The 17,193-nt window shown below is 34.3% G+C and overlaps 1 protein-coding gene and 1 long non-coding RNA gene across 2 annotated transcripts; one reads left to right on the top strand and one right to left on the bottom strand.

Annotated features, from left to right (window-relative positions):
- Positions 1-339: 339 nt before the first annotated feature.
- LOC120207864 (alcohol dehydrogenase-like 4) lies at positions 340-4,914 on the top strand. Its single transcript, XM_039207279.1, has 10 exons — positions 340-421; positions 590-726; positions 813-862; positions 941-1,269; positions 1,358-1,440; positions 2,454-2,529; positions 2,746-2,807; positions 3,118-3,213; positions 4,515-4,676; positions 4,770-4,914. The coding sequence occupies exons 1-10, from the start codon at positions 355-357 to the stop codon at positions 4,878-4,880; spliced, it is 1,173 nt and encodes a 390-aa protein (XP_039063210.1). The 5' UTR covers positions 340-354; the 3' UTR covers positions 4,881-4,914.
- Positions 4,915-5,184: 270 nt separating this feature from the next.
- Positions 5,185-5,759, bottom strand: LOC120207865. The gene is made up of 2 exons (XR_005524248.1): positions 5,643-5,759; positions 5,185-5,505 (listed from the first exon to the last, which is right to left on the bottom strand). It is a non-coding gene; the product is annotated as an uncharacterized LOC120207865 (long non-coding RNA).
- Between the last annotated feature and the right edge of the window lie 11,434 nt (positions 5,760-17,193).

Below are 17,193 nucleotides of genomic sequence, written 5' to 3' on the forward strand. Positions count from 1 at the left end.
AAAATTACCAGATTGTGACACGTGTCACTTAACGGAGAAAACTAATGGTCCGTCACGGCGTGACCCATTCTAAATTACGGAATGTAACGTTAAGCACCAAACTGAAACAAAAAACACCTTAGCCACTGAACTGAAAAAATGGACATACGTTGAGCACCTTATATATATTAAAGCCAATAAACAATAATCCCGGATTAGTAAATTCCACAAAAAAAAACATATATTATTTTTTAAATCATCGAGCCATGTGCTCTAAGCTTATAAGTATCAGTCCTGAAGCAAACTTTGTGCAAATACAAAGTCCATACCAATTTGCAAAACCATCAGCTTGGTTCATTAACAAAGGGAGAAAAAATGGATGCCGTTGACCATAATTCTTTCGGGGCAACCGTCACTGCAGACAAAACCATCACTTGCAAAGGTGAGAACTCGAACTTTCATTTGGATCGACTGGCGGATGCAAGTACGATTGTCTCTTAAAATCCGAATTTTTTTTCTGTTAATTATTCATTTTACTTATCTCGAGAACACAAGTTTTAAATATATGTATTCATTTTCGAAATTATTTCTGAATCCGCTCATGTTGCAGCGGCGGTTGCATGGGGTCCCGGAGAACCACTGGTGATACAAGATGTTCGAGTGGCTGCGCCTCAGAAGATGGAGGTGAGGATCAAGATTCTCTTCACTTCAATCTGTCACACGGATCTCGGTGCTTGGAAAGGAGAGGTAAAATAAAACCCGGTCGTTATTCGTATTTTCATCGGTTAGTTCGTGAATAAATTCGGTATGGTTTTTTCTTTTTTGTTTTGAAGAATGAAGCTCAGAGGGCATACCCTCGGATTCTAGGCCATGAAGCTGCAGGGTACGTGACAAGATATGAACATGTCACATTTTTTATCGAAAAAATCCTGATTACGTCTCTGATGATGTTCGGTTTTAGGATCGTGGAGAGCGTCGGAGAAGGCGTCGAAGACATAAGAAAGGGTGACCGTGTGATCCCGATCTTCCAAGGCGAGTGTGGGAACTGCAGCTGCTGCAAGAACCAGAAAACAAATCTGTGCCTAAAGTTTGGGGTCAACCCATTGAAGAGCGTGATGTTAAACGATGGGAAAACGAGGTTTTCGACCAAGGATGGGAGCCCCATCTTCCATTTCCTCAACACCTCCACCTTCAGCGAGTACACCGTCGTCGACTCCGCCTGCGTCGTCAAGATCGACTCCGACGCCCCGCTCGAGAAGATGAGCCTCTTAAGTTGCGGTGTCTCAACCGGTATAAACACAACGAGAAACCAACTTTGCCTTAAGTCTTTACTCTTTGCAACCATATTGACATGACTTGATTTTATGGCTCGGTCAAGGCGTTGGAGCGGCTTGGAATGTTGCCGACGTGCAACCGGGATCAAGCGTCGCAATCTTTGGTTTGGGTGCCGTGGGACTCGCTGTAAGTTGGTCGCTTTTATTGAGTCATCAAGGATATATAAAAATAAGTGTTTAAACTTTGAAATGATATACATTTTCCTAGTTTAGGTACTTAAATTATTTTTTGATCGATCATAATGTCTAATATTATAAATGTTATTATTAAGTTCTCGATTATACTAATCGTTAAAAATGTTTGTTAAATAATACATCGCATTCATACAATTTTTAATTAAAATAACTTAAAAATATTATTATGTTTTAAAAAAATCTCTACTTTTTTTAAAATTTTTAAAACTACAAAAAAAGTACCAAATCCTTAAAATTCTTAAAATCGACCCTAAAATTTCTAATCCTAAATTTATCATCCTTTTTGCCGACCTCCATCATTGACACCATCCTTGTCATCTCTCTTGTCGGTCATCGTCGTTCTTACCGTCATGATGACTGTTGGAGTCACCGGGTGGGGGCTTGGGTGGAGGTGTGGTCAAGGGTAGATTTTGTCAGTGGCAAAAGTGGCGCCGACCTAAGTATAGGGATTAAAATTAAGATTTTTAAAGTTTTCAGTATTTTTTTTAAGGTTTTCGAAAATTTGAGCTTTTCATTAAATAATTTATTTTTAATTTTTATTATTTTAAATAAAATTTTAAAAAATAGTAACGTTACATACCTGAATTGATCGGAAAAAAAAACTTAAACATCCAAATGAAAAAATGATACAATTTAAAACACTTATTTTTATATTAAGACCACCATTAAATGCAAAACTTGTTCATTATTTTTGGACACTTTTGTCACATTAGCTGAAGTTTACTTATAGAAACACATACTTTACTAGGAACACAGTTTTTGGACGTTTCTGAATTATTCAACCGTCCAACATACATATATACATGCATGCATGCATGCATACATACATAACACAAAATTACATAGCAGATTACTTTAAGAAAATCATACACTAAATAATGATCGATGATCCCATGTGATCAAGTAATTGAATCTGACACAAAATAATGAACTGGAATGGACCAGGTAGCTGAAGGAGCAAGAGTAAGAGGAGCATCAAAAATTATAGGCGTTGACATTAACCCTACCAAATTTGCCAAAGGTACTATTCTCTCCCTTCTAATTTTATTTACTTTTGTTCCGGACGAGTCTAAAATACAGTCAGTAACTTAACATTTTAAATTAAAACTCGCTGTAATTTAATATTTTAGATTAAAATTCATCGTAAATTAACCTTGGGTCAGACCGTCGGCCGAGCTGCCCGGTTCACCCTAATGTAAGACACAAGGTATAAATGTTGTGGGTCATGTTGGCACAGGCAGAGCCGTGGGAATCACAGACTTCATAAACCCAGAGGATCTAGAAGTTCCGGTGCATGAGGTTAGTAATAAATTTTTGGCCACAAGAAGGCACATGTGTAGGGTTTTCCCCCTAATAGGGCAGCCCAAAAAAGAATTGTAAAATAAGACACCAATATTTTTATTTTGAGATTTACGATATTTTTTATAGTATATAAAATTCATCACGTCGAAGTGACGTAATAAATTTTAACTTCACTATAATATTTGTTGTATTATCCAAAATAAAAATCTGAGTGCATGAATGGGCTAAATAAAAAAACAGAATACCCTAATGAAAAAAAACCCATGTGTAGTAGAAGTTAATGCAAATGGGATTGGTTTAAATGCAGAAAATAGGGGGAATGACAGAGGGAGGTGTGGACTACAGCTTTGAGTGTGCTGGTAACCTTCAAGTTCTTCGTGAAGCATTTTTGTCCACCCATATGGTAACTCCTTTTCCATCACTCTCCTTCCTCTGTTCTCAGTTGCATCTAGGGCTGTAAACGAATAGAGGGTTTGATGAATTATTAATAAACTAATCGTATAATGTTTAATTATTATGTTAAATGAATAGATATGTTTAATATAAAAATAAGTGTTTAAAGAATATTTCGAAAAATGCTTTAGTATTTAAATAATTTTTATTAAAAATATGTGTCTAAAATTTTCTCTGTTACATTTTAGGTGTCTACCGTTAAAAAAGTTATTAAGTGACATTAAGTTACACGTGTCACGTCTAGATTTTTTTTTAAAATAAATATATAATATTTTAACTGTATGCATCTAAAAATGTAACAGAAAACTTTAAGCACCTATTTTAAATAAAAATTCTTTAGACATCAAAACTTAATTTTAAGTACAGTTTAGACATTTATGTTTATATTAAACTAAATAAATATGAACAATGATGGACTGAGGGTGGGTGGAGGAAGTCGTCCTCCTAAAAATTTAAAATTATTATATATTTTATATTTTCTTTTATGTATTTTTTTTATTAAAAATCAGTTTTCACCCCTCTAAAATTTTATAAGTTCAAGTTCGCCCTCTAAAATTTTAAAAGTTTAAGTTTACACCAAACATAAAATTTTGCATTCATCCTGAAATGAGCAAACTCATATATTTATTTAAGAGTTAATTGCATCACATATCCTCAAAGTATGACTTTTATTTTGGTACCTCAATTTTTAGCCCTAAACTATAACTATCATTCTAAATTAATCTTCAAACTTCTAAATATTTCAATTGATCCCTAAACTATGACCTTCATTCTAAATTAGCCCCCAAACTTTTTGAACACTCCAATTTCATCCTGAATTATATGTATGTACTATCCACGTCCCTTGTCAGTAAAATCAACCAAGTTATATTATTGTGTTTGAAAAAAAATTACAAAATTCAGGTTAAATTATAATTGAAACTAATTACATGTTTGAATGAATTTAGGGATGGAATTGAATATTCAAAAATTTGGGGATTAATTTAGAAAAAAATCATAGTTTAGAGATAAATTTATAATATTCAAAAGTTTAAAGATTAATTTGAAATGAAAGTCATAATTTAGGGATGAAATATAAATATTCAAAAGTTTAAGGACTAATTTAAAATGAGAGTTATATTTTGGAGACATGTAATACAATTAAATCTTCATTTAGCAAATAAATAAACAAACATGAACATAAATATGTTCGATTGATTTATGTCCACGATTAGAGGTGAACTTTGAGTCCATGTTTGATGACACACACAGGGGTGGGGACTGACCGTGCTGCTGGGGATCCACCCGAGCCCGATGCTGCTGCCTCTGCATCCAATGGAGATGTTTAACGGGCGTCAAATTATAGGATCCGTTTTTGGAGGCTTCAAAGGCAAAACCCAGCTCCCAAGATTTGCCCAACAATGCATGTGTGGTGTAAGTAAAACCCCAAGCCTCCTCTCTGCAATTTGCTCTTCAGAAACTCCAATGGAACTGAGTTTGTTTCTCTGTCTGTCTGTCTATTTCCAGACCCTGAACTTGGATGAGTTCATCACGCACGAACTTCCGTTCGACCAGATAAACAAAGCCTTTCAGCTGCTAGTCGACGGGAAATCACTTCGATGCCTTCTGCAACTCTGAGCTTTTCGATATATATAAATAATCCTGTGGCTGTTGAATCAATCCATGGGTTGTTTGCAGTAACATATTTACTTGACACACTGTATTCTACTAATGTAATGTCAAGAAAATAAAGTATATGATCAATGTGAAATGCACAAATTTACGAGTAAAAGAGGAAAGGAGGGAAGAAAGTTCGATAGAGCAGCCGTCAGCACCGATCACCGATCTGAAGATGGCACGTTACCGGTGACAGAAAAGTACTAAGAACCACTCCATCATTCACATAACCTGTGACTACCAGGATGTGCAAAGAAAAGTTCAATTTGGGACAAAATCTAGTCCACATTAGTGAGTTATAATGCATAACATCATTTCAAAGCCTCCAAGCTCCATCCAACTCTATATACTGTTAGTTGCAAGGACAAACAGAAGATAACTCAATGACTCCCGAGCGCAGCGGCGGACAATATATATTATATATAAACTGGCAGACCATCAACATGGGAAATATATTTACATGGATGCGCGTATGGATTCTAAATATATATATATAAACTGATACTAAATCAGAAGGGTCCTGGACATTCAGTGCATGGGAAGGCGAGGAGTGCGTGGCCGAACTGGGGTCTTGGATGGACTTACCCTGATCATACACAAGAACAACAAAGGTCGACTTAGAACACAATCAAAATAGACAATTGATCTTTGGAGACAAATTATGGCCAAAAAAGAAGAGAAAAGAAAACATTTTGAGTAATGATGGAAACTCGGGAATCTGACCTTATGGGCAGTGACCCCAGAACCACACCGCTACAGTTGAGAGCGGCGATCGCACTTTCAGCCTGCAAGTGAATAAGAGAAAGATTGCATATTCATTCCCTCATGAACACCGAATCAACCCAATCATCAGATGATTTAAAAGCAGCTACATATCACTCGCCAACTTTAATCTCGTTTCAGAACTTGGACAACATCTCCGATAAGCCGCTTTAGTTTACAATATCACTTGGCATTCTGTTGAAAACATTTTGATATTTCGATATAACAAATTAAGTTAAATGAATTTTAAGATTTTCCAAAATGATTTTCTAAGTATATTCGATATAATTATTCGAATATCAAAACATTACTCCAAATATTTCAAAAATCATTTTTAATCCTTACTTAAGTGTAAAATTAAGTTTTAATCTTAAAACAATTTCAAAATAATCTTTCAAAGTATTTCGAACCATTTCAAAGCCAAAAATTCCAGATTGCTCAGAGAGAACCGATTCTCCCCAAGGGGTACCGATTCCCCCCTGAATGGTTTGGCTCCGAGATTTCCAGAATGCTCGGAGTGAACCGATTCTCCCATAGGGGGTATCGATTCCCCCTGTTCAACGGTCGAAATATTTGAATTTTACACTTAGGGAACCGATCCCCTATGAGGGGGAATCGATTCCCCCCACGCTCCAAGTTGTTTTATTAATTGTTTTCACACTAAAACGGCTATATGATCTTCACTAATCATCCCCAACGTTCAGAAGTGATTCAAGGTGTATTTAAACAAGTTCTGAAGCCCTTGATCAATAAGAAATTATAGAGAAACAAGAGAGAAAGCATCAAACACTAAGTTTGTGCAAATCAAGCCAATTTTCCTTTCAATATTCATTTTGCTTTCGAGAACACCATTTGTGTTCATTTGTAATTATCTTTGAGTGTTCTTTTCTTGTTCTAGAATTGTGCAAACATCTTACCTTGTGAGGTTTTCCTTATAAGTTTCCAAATTTGTAATCTTCTCTTTGGGAAAGTGTGTTCTCAAGAATTGGGGTATATTCTTGAGGGTGTTGTAAGGTTATCTCTTTGGCCTCAAAAGAAAGAACAAATTAGTGAATTTGTTGGAAAATCCTTAGTGTGGATAGCTAAGGTAGTGGACGTAGACTTTGATTGAGAAAGTCGAACCACTCTAAATCGCTGTGCAATTACTTTCAATTTTCTGCAAAAGCTTCCACCAAATTTTTAATTACCAATTCACCCCCCTCTTGGCCAAATCCGTCAATCGATTAACTCAACAATTGGCATCAGAGCCTAACTTATTTGAAGGTTTAATCGCCTCTTGAGTCGATTCGGGAAGATTTATATCGATAATCAAAGTCATCGATGGCCTCCGCTTCAAACTTCGACTCCGGTCTCGACTCGATGCCCGTCAACAAGCCTCCTTTCTTCAATGGAGCTAACTATGCCTATTGAAAGAATAGAATAATGTACTTCATTCAAGAAAGTGACATGGGAGCATGGAATGCTATAGAAGAATGATACATCAAACCTCTCACTCATCTAAGGTTATGGAGTGAAGGAGAGACAAGAATGTTCCAGCTCAACTCCAAAGCCATCCATATCATTTTTTGTGCTCTTGGACCAGATGAATACGGAAGAGTTTCATCGTGTACAACCGCCAAAGAAATATGGGACAAACTTCAAGTCACTCATGAAGGTACCGATGAGGTAAAGAAATCTAAAATTAGTATTCTAACGCATAGCTATGAAAATTTCAGGATGAAACCAAATGAAGATATCAAAGCTATGACAGATAGATTTTCAACGATTGTCAATGGTCTCAAATCATATGGAGAGATCATTTCAAATGAAAAGCTTGTGAGGAAGTTAGTCTACTCCCTCCCAAAATCGTGGCAATCAAAGAAGACGACAATCATCGAGTCTAAGGACTTAACGTCCTTAACTCTTGAAGAGCTAATTGGGTCACTCCTCACTCATGAAATGATGCTCGAAGATGAGGTGGACCTCGACAAAATTGACGAGACACCAAAGGAGAAGGAGAAGAAGAAAAACATTGGAGTTACTCTCAAATCCACAAAAGATGAGAGTGATTCAAATAACGATGACAAGGAAATGGCATTGTTTGCCAAACGGTTCAGAAAAATGATGAGACCTTATCGAGGAAGAAAATTCAAACGAAATAAAGGCCTAAAAAATGAACCGAAAGATAAGGACCCAATCATTTGCTACAAATGCAAAAAGCCAGGGCATGTTAAATATGAATGCCCACAATTGAAGAAAAAGGGTCAATCAAAGAATAAGCACAAGGCTCATGTGGCTACATGGAGCGATGAAGAAAGTTCCGATGAAGAGGAACAATAAGTAGCTAACTTGTTCTTGATGGCATTTGGGGAAGATTCTAAGGTAACCTCTAACTCATCCGATTTTGATGATTTATCCTATGATGAGTTATTAGAGGAATATAATGAGTTGGCTTCGGATTATGAGAAATTATTTTTAAAATATAAAAACGATGTTTCAAAATTGAAAAATGAAAACAAACTCATATCCAAAACATACAACGATCTTGAAAGTAAAATCAAAGATTTGCAAATCAAACTAGAAGAGTTTGAAAAGAAAAATTTAGATTTGCAAAATTTACTTTCAAAGATCAATGATGATCATCAAAAGAAAATTGATGATCTTAAAACTTCTTTTGATAAAGTTGGAACAAAACATTTTGAAAAAGGTGGAAATTCAAAATCCAACTTTGTTAGAAAAAGTTTTAGAAACTACAATCATAGAGGTCCCCAAAGAACCTCTAATGGAAAAATCGTTAGAAGTATGTGGGTTCCTAAAGAACTCATTACTACTAAAGATAAAAATATCCTACACAAATGGATACCTAAGGGGACTAGGATTTTGGAAACTAATGAATATGGACCCAAAAGAATTTGGGTACCAAAAATCAAAAATTAATCTATGTTTGTAGGGAAATGAGCATTGCTACAAGGCACGGGAAACAAATTCAAATTCATGGTACCTTGATAGTTGATGCTCAAGACACATGACCGGAGACAAAAGCCGGTTCATTGAGCCTAACGCCAAAAATGGAGGAGAAGTGACTTTTGGAGACAATTCAAAAGGTCACATTGAAGGTATTGGTACAATAGGTGTTATAAATACAAATGATGTTAGACATGAAGTTGGAGAACCATCATCAAAGGAAGAAACAAAAAATGAGGAAACTCATGATCCTCTTGAGAATCCAACCATTGAAGAAAGGGAAGTATCTTATCCAAGAGAGTACAACTATGTCAAGGATGGTGAAATTATAGGTGATCCATCAAAAGGGGGTAACAACTCAATCTTCTCTTAGAAATATTTGTAATTATGTTGCATTTATCTCATGCATAGAGCCTAAGAATATTAAAGAAGCATTAAATGATGAACATTGGATTATGGCTATGCAAGAAGAGTTAAATCAATTTGAGAGAAGTAAAGTATGGACATTAGTTGAAAGGCCTAGTAATAAATCTACTGTAGGTACTAGATGGGTATTTAGGAATAAGCTTGATGAGAGTGGTAATATAGTGAGAAACAAGGCTAGACTTGTTGCTGAAAGGTATACTCAAGAAGAGGGCATAGACTATGATGAAACATACGCTCCCGTAGCTAGGATGGAAGCAATTAGAATATTATTAGCATTTGCATGTTTTCATGAATTTAAATTATATCAAATGGATGTTAAAAGTGCATTTTTAAATGGTTTTTATAAAAGAAGAAGTGTATGTGGAACAACCTCCAGGTTTTGAAGATTCAAAATTTCCAGATCATGTTCTTAAATTGACAAAAGCTCTTTATGGTTTAAAACAAGCTCCTAGAGCTTGGTATGAAAGATTGTCAAATTTTTTAATTGAAAAAGGTTTTTCAAAAAGAAAGGTTGACACTACATTGTTTTTAAAGCATAAATGTAAAGATTTATTAGTAGTTCAAATTTATGTTAATGATATAATATTTGGTTCTACTAATGATGTTCTTTGCCAAAAAATTTCTAAGCTAATGCAAAGTGAGTTTGAGATAAGCATGATGGGGGAGCTCTCATTTTTCTTGGGACTCCAAATCAAGCAAAGAAAAGATGGCATCTTCATTAATCAAGCTAAGTACGTCAAAGATATGCTCAAGAAGTTTGGACTGGAAAATGGGAAACCTCATGACACTCCAATGAGCTCTTCAACAAAGCTTGACTTAGATGAAGGAGGTAAATGTGTAGATGTTAAATTATATAGGTCAATGATTGGCTCTTTGCTTTATCTAACTGCAAGTAGACCGGACATTATGTTTAGTGTTTGCTTATGTGCTAGATTTCAATCATGTCCTAAGGAATCACATTTACTAGCTGTTAAGAGAATCTTTAGATACCTTAAGGACACTCCTAGTTTAAGACTTTGGTATCCTAAAGACTCTAGCTTTAGCTTGCATGCTTTTTCTGATGCGGATTATGGAGGATGCAAATTAGATAGGAAAAGCACCTCCGGTACTTGCCAATTCCTTGGAAATATGCTAATTTCTTGGTTTTCAAAGAAACAAAATTGTGTTGCATTATCTACCATTGAAGCGGAATATATTTCAGCCGGTAGTTGTTGTGCACAAGTTTTATGGATGAAACAACAACTTTTTGATTATGGAATTGAAGTAGGTACTATTCCTATCAAGTGTGACAATACTAGTGATATTTGTCTCACTAAAAATCCCATCCAACACTCTAGAACTAAGCACATTGAAATAAGACATCACTTCATTAGAGACCATGTCACTAAGGAAGATGTAGTTCTAGAATTTGTTGATACTTTGCACCAATTAGCGGATATCTTTACAAAACCTTTAGACAAGGAACGATTTTGGACACTTAGGAGAGAATTAGGTTTGACCAATCTATCTTCACTGAGTGTTTAAAATAATTTTAGCACTTTTAATAATAAATGAAAAATGCTTATAATAGTAAATTTTGATTGTATTCATTGCTATTAGTTAGGGGGAGTTTATGATTCTTGATAAAAAATTAATTTTATGTTCAAATATCGTTTAAAGATTAATTGAATTGTTTGAACATGATTAATTTTCAATATATGAGTTGCCAATACCACTAGAGGAAATTAATTTAGCATTTTGGGTGTTTAAAATCGGATTTTAGCATTTTGGTGCAGAGGGAATCGATCCCCCCTTGAGGGAACCGATTTCCCCTTTGAAGGGGAACCGATTCCCCCCACAGGGGAATCGATACCCCCTGGGGTTCTGGTTTTATCGGGCAGAACCCTTCAAAATTCCCAAAACCCTTCTTCTATCTTCAAGCTGTTTCTCACCCTCAAACACTCAAATCTCCATTCTTGCCTCAAATCATTGATTTTAATCGGAATTCACTTCAAATATCATCTCCTAAACTTGCAATCATCATTAAAATCGTGCAAACAACATCAAAATCCACTCAATCTCATCCTTCAAGGTAAAATTTTCTAAACTCTCTATTTTATTGATTTTAACATAGGACTTGTTTTAATTAGTTATAGGATGAATTTTAGATCGGGCATTGATTGTTTAGTGATTAGAAACTAGATATTACAACCAATTTCATCAAAAACACAAGAATTTTCCAAATTTTTTTATTTTCGAAATTAAAAAAAATGTTAATTTTCAAATTATTGTGTTTTGATTAAATTATGTTGTTGTTATGAAAACTATACATATATTGTTTCTCAAAACCATATTTTTCAAAAGTTTTTCAAAAACTGTGCCCATTAGGATTGATTTAGAAAACCTTGAAATATTGAGGACTCAATTGAGTTTTGGGATTGATTAAATTGCATACATGTGTTTTCTAAATTGCAGGTTATCAATGTCCAATCCTAAACGTGCTAGGTCTTCATCTAGTCGTTCACACCGTCAACCAAATCCACCTCCAAATCCTCCACCTATTCCAATTTCTAATCCTAATCCTATTGATCCTAATTTGACTATCCAAAATTCGTGTTTCAATCATCCTGGTCCTAGAAATCATCGTTTTTGGTATTATCAATATTTCGACTCTTACAAAATCCGGGAAGAACGTATTCCTTCTCGTCAAGATATGTTAGCTATCAATTTTAAATATCTTCCTCTTTTACAAGAGTGGAAATTTGATAAACTCTTTGACCTTGAACCCATCGTTTACCATCAACTTGTTCGTATTTTCTATTCTAATGTCGTTTGTGTTAAAGACCAAACTGAAACCGAAACCATAGGAATTCGTTCCTACCTTCTAGGACAATTCTTATATATTGACTCGGCTTACATAGCCAATACATTCGGATTAGATAATGATGGGATTTCAAATGAAAAACAGGTTTTAGGATCTCGTTATAAAAGAAGGGATAGTGCAAGTGTCCTAGACCTTCATGAACGTTTTCTTCATCTAATGATTTCTTGGTGGTTTCGACCATCCGGAGGTCGTTATTCTACTCTTAGAGCCTTAGATCTTTGGTGGTTACATTGTTTCGAAAACAATATTAAAATCAACCTACCTCAGATTATTTTTGCTGAAATTGTTGAAACCGTAAATCTTGTTCCTAATAAAAAACTCTGTTCATCTCTTGTTTACGGTTGTATTTTGAGTAATCTGTTTTCCAAAGCTGGGCTTAGAGTCGGTCTAGATGCCATTTTTCCTCTTAAGAAACAAATTAACCTTCTTTCCTTAATGAGAGCGGGATGGATTAAGGATAAGAAAATCGGGGAATGGGTTCGATCTTCTGCAAATACTCCGGGAGCTAGTTCTTCACAAGCTCCACCCGAGGCTGACGAAGATCTCGAGCTTGAGCAATTAATGCGAGACATCGATTAAGCTGAAGATGAACCTGAAGATGAACCTGAGCAGCCCGAGGAGCAACCCGAAGAGCAAGCACAACAAACGCATCCAATGCCTCCATATTTCCAATCCTTTATGGAGACATTCGATTTTCGATACGCTACTATGGATTCGCGCTTTACTTCTATAGAGTCCCATTTATCCACAATGGGAGCTCAATAATTAGAAATTCTTCGGGAAATGCGTGCAAATAATAAAGCAACCAACACACGTATTAATGACCTCACTAACGAAATGGCCGCTATGCGAGCTCGTTTTCCTCCTCCTGATCCGGATATGTGATTAAATGTTTTACTTTGAACTCCAAACTTATTGTTTTAACATTTTGAATATTTTGGAATGTTTGAATTTGTGAATTGATTGATTGTGAATTTGTTTGGATTTATGGATGGTATGAACTTATATGTTTTGTGTGATTTATTCATTATTGCATCATTTACTTCATGTTAGATATATGACCAATTTTTGCCATATCACATTAAATATGAATATTGATTATGAAGCTAATGGCTAATGTTTCTCTTGATTGTGATCTTAGCAGCTTATGCATACATATACCTAATCAATTGGCTAAATGTTTTTCACGTTTCTTTGAATCTTTTTGATTTAACAAAAAGGGGAAAAAGTGGTTTTAAGTGTGTTTTAAAATAAGTTTGTTTTAAAATGCACTTAAAACCACTTCTCCCCCTTTTTGTTAAATCAAAAATATTCAAAGAAACGTGAAAAACATTTAGCCAATTGATTAGATATATGTATGCATAAGCTGCTAAGATCACAATCAAGAGAAGTGTTAAAGTAAGGGGGAGTAATTTCAAAACTTGATTTCAAAATCTTAAAATTACTAAAATGTTTTGTTATATCAAAAAGGGGGAGATTGTTGAAAACATTTTGATATTTTGATATAACAAATTAAGTTAAATGAATTTTAAGATTTTCCAAAATGATTTTCTATGTATATTCGATATAATTATTCGAATATCAAAACATTACTCCAAATATTTCAAAAATCATTTTTAATCCTTACTTAAGTGTAAAATTAAGTTTTAATCTTAAAACAATTTCAAAATAATCTTTCAAAATATTTCGAACCATTTCAAAGCCAAAAATTCCAGATTGCTCAGAGGGAACCGATTCCCCCCCAAGGGAGTACCGATTCCCCCTGAATGGTTTGGCTCTGAGATTTCCAGAATGCTCGGAGGGAACTGATTCCCCCATAGGGGGTACCGATTCCCCCATAGGGGGTACCGATTCCTCCCTGTTCAACGGTCGAAATATTTGAATTTTACACTTAGGGAACCGATCCCCTATGAGGGGGAACCGATTCCCCCCACGCTCCAAGCTGTTTTATTAATTGTTTTCACACTAAAACGGCTATATGATCTTCACTAATCATCCCCAACGTTCAGAAGTGATTCAAGGTGTATTTAAACAAGTTCTGAAGCCCTTGATCAATAAGAAATTATAGAGAAACAAGAGAGAAAGCATCAAACACCAAGTTTGTGCAAATCAAGCCAATTTTCCTTTCAATATTCATTTTGCTTTCAAGAACACCATTTGTGCTCATTTGTAATTATCTTTGAGTGTTCTTTTCTTGTTCTAGAATTGTGCAAACATCTTACCTTGTGAGGTTTTCCTGATAAATTTGCAAATTTGTAATCTTCTCTTTGGGAAAGAGTGTTCTCAAGAATTGGGGTATATTCTTGAGGGTGTTGTAAGGTTATCTCTTTGGCCTCAAAAGAAAGAACAAATTAGAGAATTTGTTGGAAAATCCTTAGTGTGGATAGCTAAGGTAGTGGACATAGACTTTGATTGAGAAAGTCGAACCACTCTAAATCGCTGTGCAATTACTTTCAATTTTCTGCAAAAGCTTCCACCAAATTTTTAATTGCCAATTCACCCCCTTCTTGGCCAAATCCGTCAATCGATTAACTCAACACATTCCAATCAAAGACACGTCAAATAAATACTTTGGTAGTGACGAACAGAAAATCATTTGCTGATCAAAAGCATTCTTTTCCTTATCATGCAAGTTACAATAATTAGCATTCTTTTCCTTATCGTGCGTGCGTGCGTGCGTGCATTGTATGTGTGTGTGAGCTTGTTGTTTCAGGTTTTACCGGTCAATGTTGGTTTGGTAAATCTTGAAGTTAAAAGATTTAGGTACGTAGGATTAACCAACACAAAGACAGGTGGTTGATTTGATAAATCTGAAAATACAAAGTTAAAAGATTTTCCTAGGATAATACTGTTGGAACAATACCTATTTTAGTATTATATTTAGGATAAATTACGCGTTTAGTATTTAAATTATAAGTTTTGATACGCTTTAGTATCTAAACTTTTAATTTTTTTAAAAATCAAACCTAAAGTTTAATTTTTGTTTTATTTTAGTACCATTTCTTCAAAATTTAACGTTAAGTTTTGAATTTTTTTGAAAGTTTATGTACTAAAAACGGATTAAAACAGATAGTTTAAGTACTAAACGCGTTAAGTTTTTAGCGGTTGAGTATTAAAATGAAACAAAAATTAAACGTTATGTATTATTTTAAAAAAATAAAAGTTTAAATACTAAAACGAGCTAAAATTGATAATTTAGATATTAAACACGTAGTTTATGTTTTGTTTATTTTGTTAAATGGTACTTACACAATCTTTATTTAGAAAAATGACTTTCTTTTGGTAAATAAGTATTATCTAAGAGGCGTCTTTCAAAAGATGCATTTATAGGATGTGTTTTTATTAATATGTTAGGTTTTTGAGTGAAACTTGTATGTTGGAATGTTAAAGCAAAATAATATAGAATGTTAAGTGAAATAATTTGAGGATTGAGAATGAAGAACCTAAAATGAAAAATTAAGAAACAAGAAGTGAGTACCACTAACTCGATGGGTTGAAAATTATGGTTTATTACTGGCCAGTGTTTATTTTATGCTATAATTTGTGATGAAATACTTCTTTTTTGTTCATTATTATTGTTGATTTAGGCGTTTTTACATGATTTCTGTGCAAGGCAATGACTTCTGGAAAATGTGCTTAAAATGCATGAAAACTGCACTTTTTGTTATGGAATCAAGGCTGGAATAGTGAGCATGAAATACTGACGTGGCAGTGAGTCAACAGCTTTTAGAATGTTCAATCAACAGCTTCCAGAAGGTCCAATCAACAGCAGTTTATAAGGATTAATCCTTGTGACTATGCTTTGTATATTGAATATCCAAGTGCAACCTTTGATTCCGGCTTTGGAAATTGATCTAATCAACATCAATTGTTGTAAACCAAGAACCAATTAAGTTCGTAAAAGACCGACTCAAATTATGTTGTTTCAATAATAACATATTTCGATCTCAATTCTCCCTTAGCAATCAATTTGCTAAGTGTGTTCCCAAGAAATCAAATGTGCTTTCAATAAGTCGATCCTTTTTCCCACACGTTTAATTACAATAAAATCAAGACCAACGCCAATCTTTGATTTTGAAAATCGATTTAATTTTTGAAAATAAGCGCAAGAAATTGAGAGTGATTTTCGAAGTTATTCAAGTGCTTTTCAATTCTCACGTTGGAATTGAGTCATCGCTTTAGCCTTTGACTTAAAAGAAAATTAAAGAAAATGAAAATAGAGGAAAAGAAAGATTTTTTATTAAATTGAAGAAAGAAAGAAATCAGACAATCTGAGATATGTTTGAAGCTTTACCCAAGGTGGGTATTTATAGCTTCCTAAAACCTTATAAATGTCGAAGATAATTCTAAGAAAATACAAAAGATAGTCCTAAAAACTGTTTGAATTTAAATCCTAAAATAAAAAGAAAATTCCTAAAATCTTGAATTTGAAATGCTCCAACCGTCCATCCACCTTATGGAAACTGTTGACTGGACCTTCTAAAAGCTGCTGACTCACTGTCACGTCAGTATTTCATGCCCAAATTCATGCCCACTGTACCAACCTTGATTCCATAACAAAAAGTGCAATTTTCAGGCCTTTTAAGCACATTTTTCAAAAGTTATTGTCCTGCATAGAAATCATGTAAAAATGCCCAAATCAACAATAATAATGAACAAACAAGGAGTATTTAATCACAAATTATAGCATAAAATAAACACTAGTCAAATTCTCTCTCACTTGTCCAATGTTTGTCCTCAAGCATTTCTCAATCAACATGCCAAAATCATAAATTGACATTCTTTAATTCACATCATACTCTAATCATCCAAATGAACAAAAATCAAGCAATTAATTGAAACTAGAAAATAATCAAGCAAATGGCAGAGCTATAAAGTAAGTTAAAACAAAACAAGACATTTCATTAGCTCATTAATCACATGATGCAAAATTCAATACCCTCACAAGGGATTCACTCATTCTGCTAAAGGCATTTAAGGACAAAGAAACGCTCAAGCCAAAACAAGTTAAAACATTACTATAACCTTATAGTTAAATCCAGCCTCCATTACTTAAAAATGAATATGATGCAAAAGTCAAGAGGTCTTTGAACAAGGTGACGTGGCTAAGGTATGGGTTGGAAAAGACCGAAATAAATGGTTTTATTTGCCAAGACAAAGAAACCAAAAAGATTCGAACCAATCCACGAATTAACATGAAGAATAATAAAGAAAAGAACAAGGAAAAATAATAGATAAAAAGCAATTGAAACAATTGATTTTTCCCTTTTTCCTTTTTTT

This window comes from Hibiscus syriacus, unplaced genomic scaffold (genome assembly GCF_006381635.1).
Source record: "Hibiscus syriacus cultivar Baekdansim isolate YM2019G1 unplaced genomic scaffold, ASM638163v2 tig00015426_pilon, whole genome shotgun sequence".
NCBI lineage: Eukaryota > Viridiplantae > Streptophyta > Magnoliopsida > Malvales > Malvaceae > Hibiscus > Hibiscus syriacus.

Bases quoted from the DNA above. Each gene is read 5' to 3' on its own strand.
- LOC120207864 (XM_039207279.1), top strand. From the start codon at position 355: ATGGATGCCGTTGACCATAATTCTTTCGGGGCAACCGTCACTGCAGAC. The intron at 1,270-1,357 runs GTATAAACACAA...GGCTCGGTCAAG, and splicing joins AAGTTGCGGTGTCTCAACCG to GCGTTGGAGCGGCTTGGAAT. The intron at 4,677-4,769 runs GTAAGTAAAACC...GTCTATTTCCAG, and splicing joins CCCAACAATGCATGTGTGGT to ACCCTGAACTTGGATGAGTT.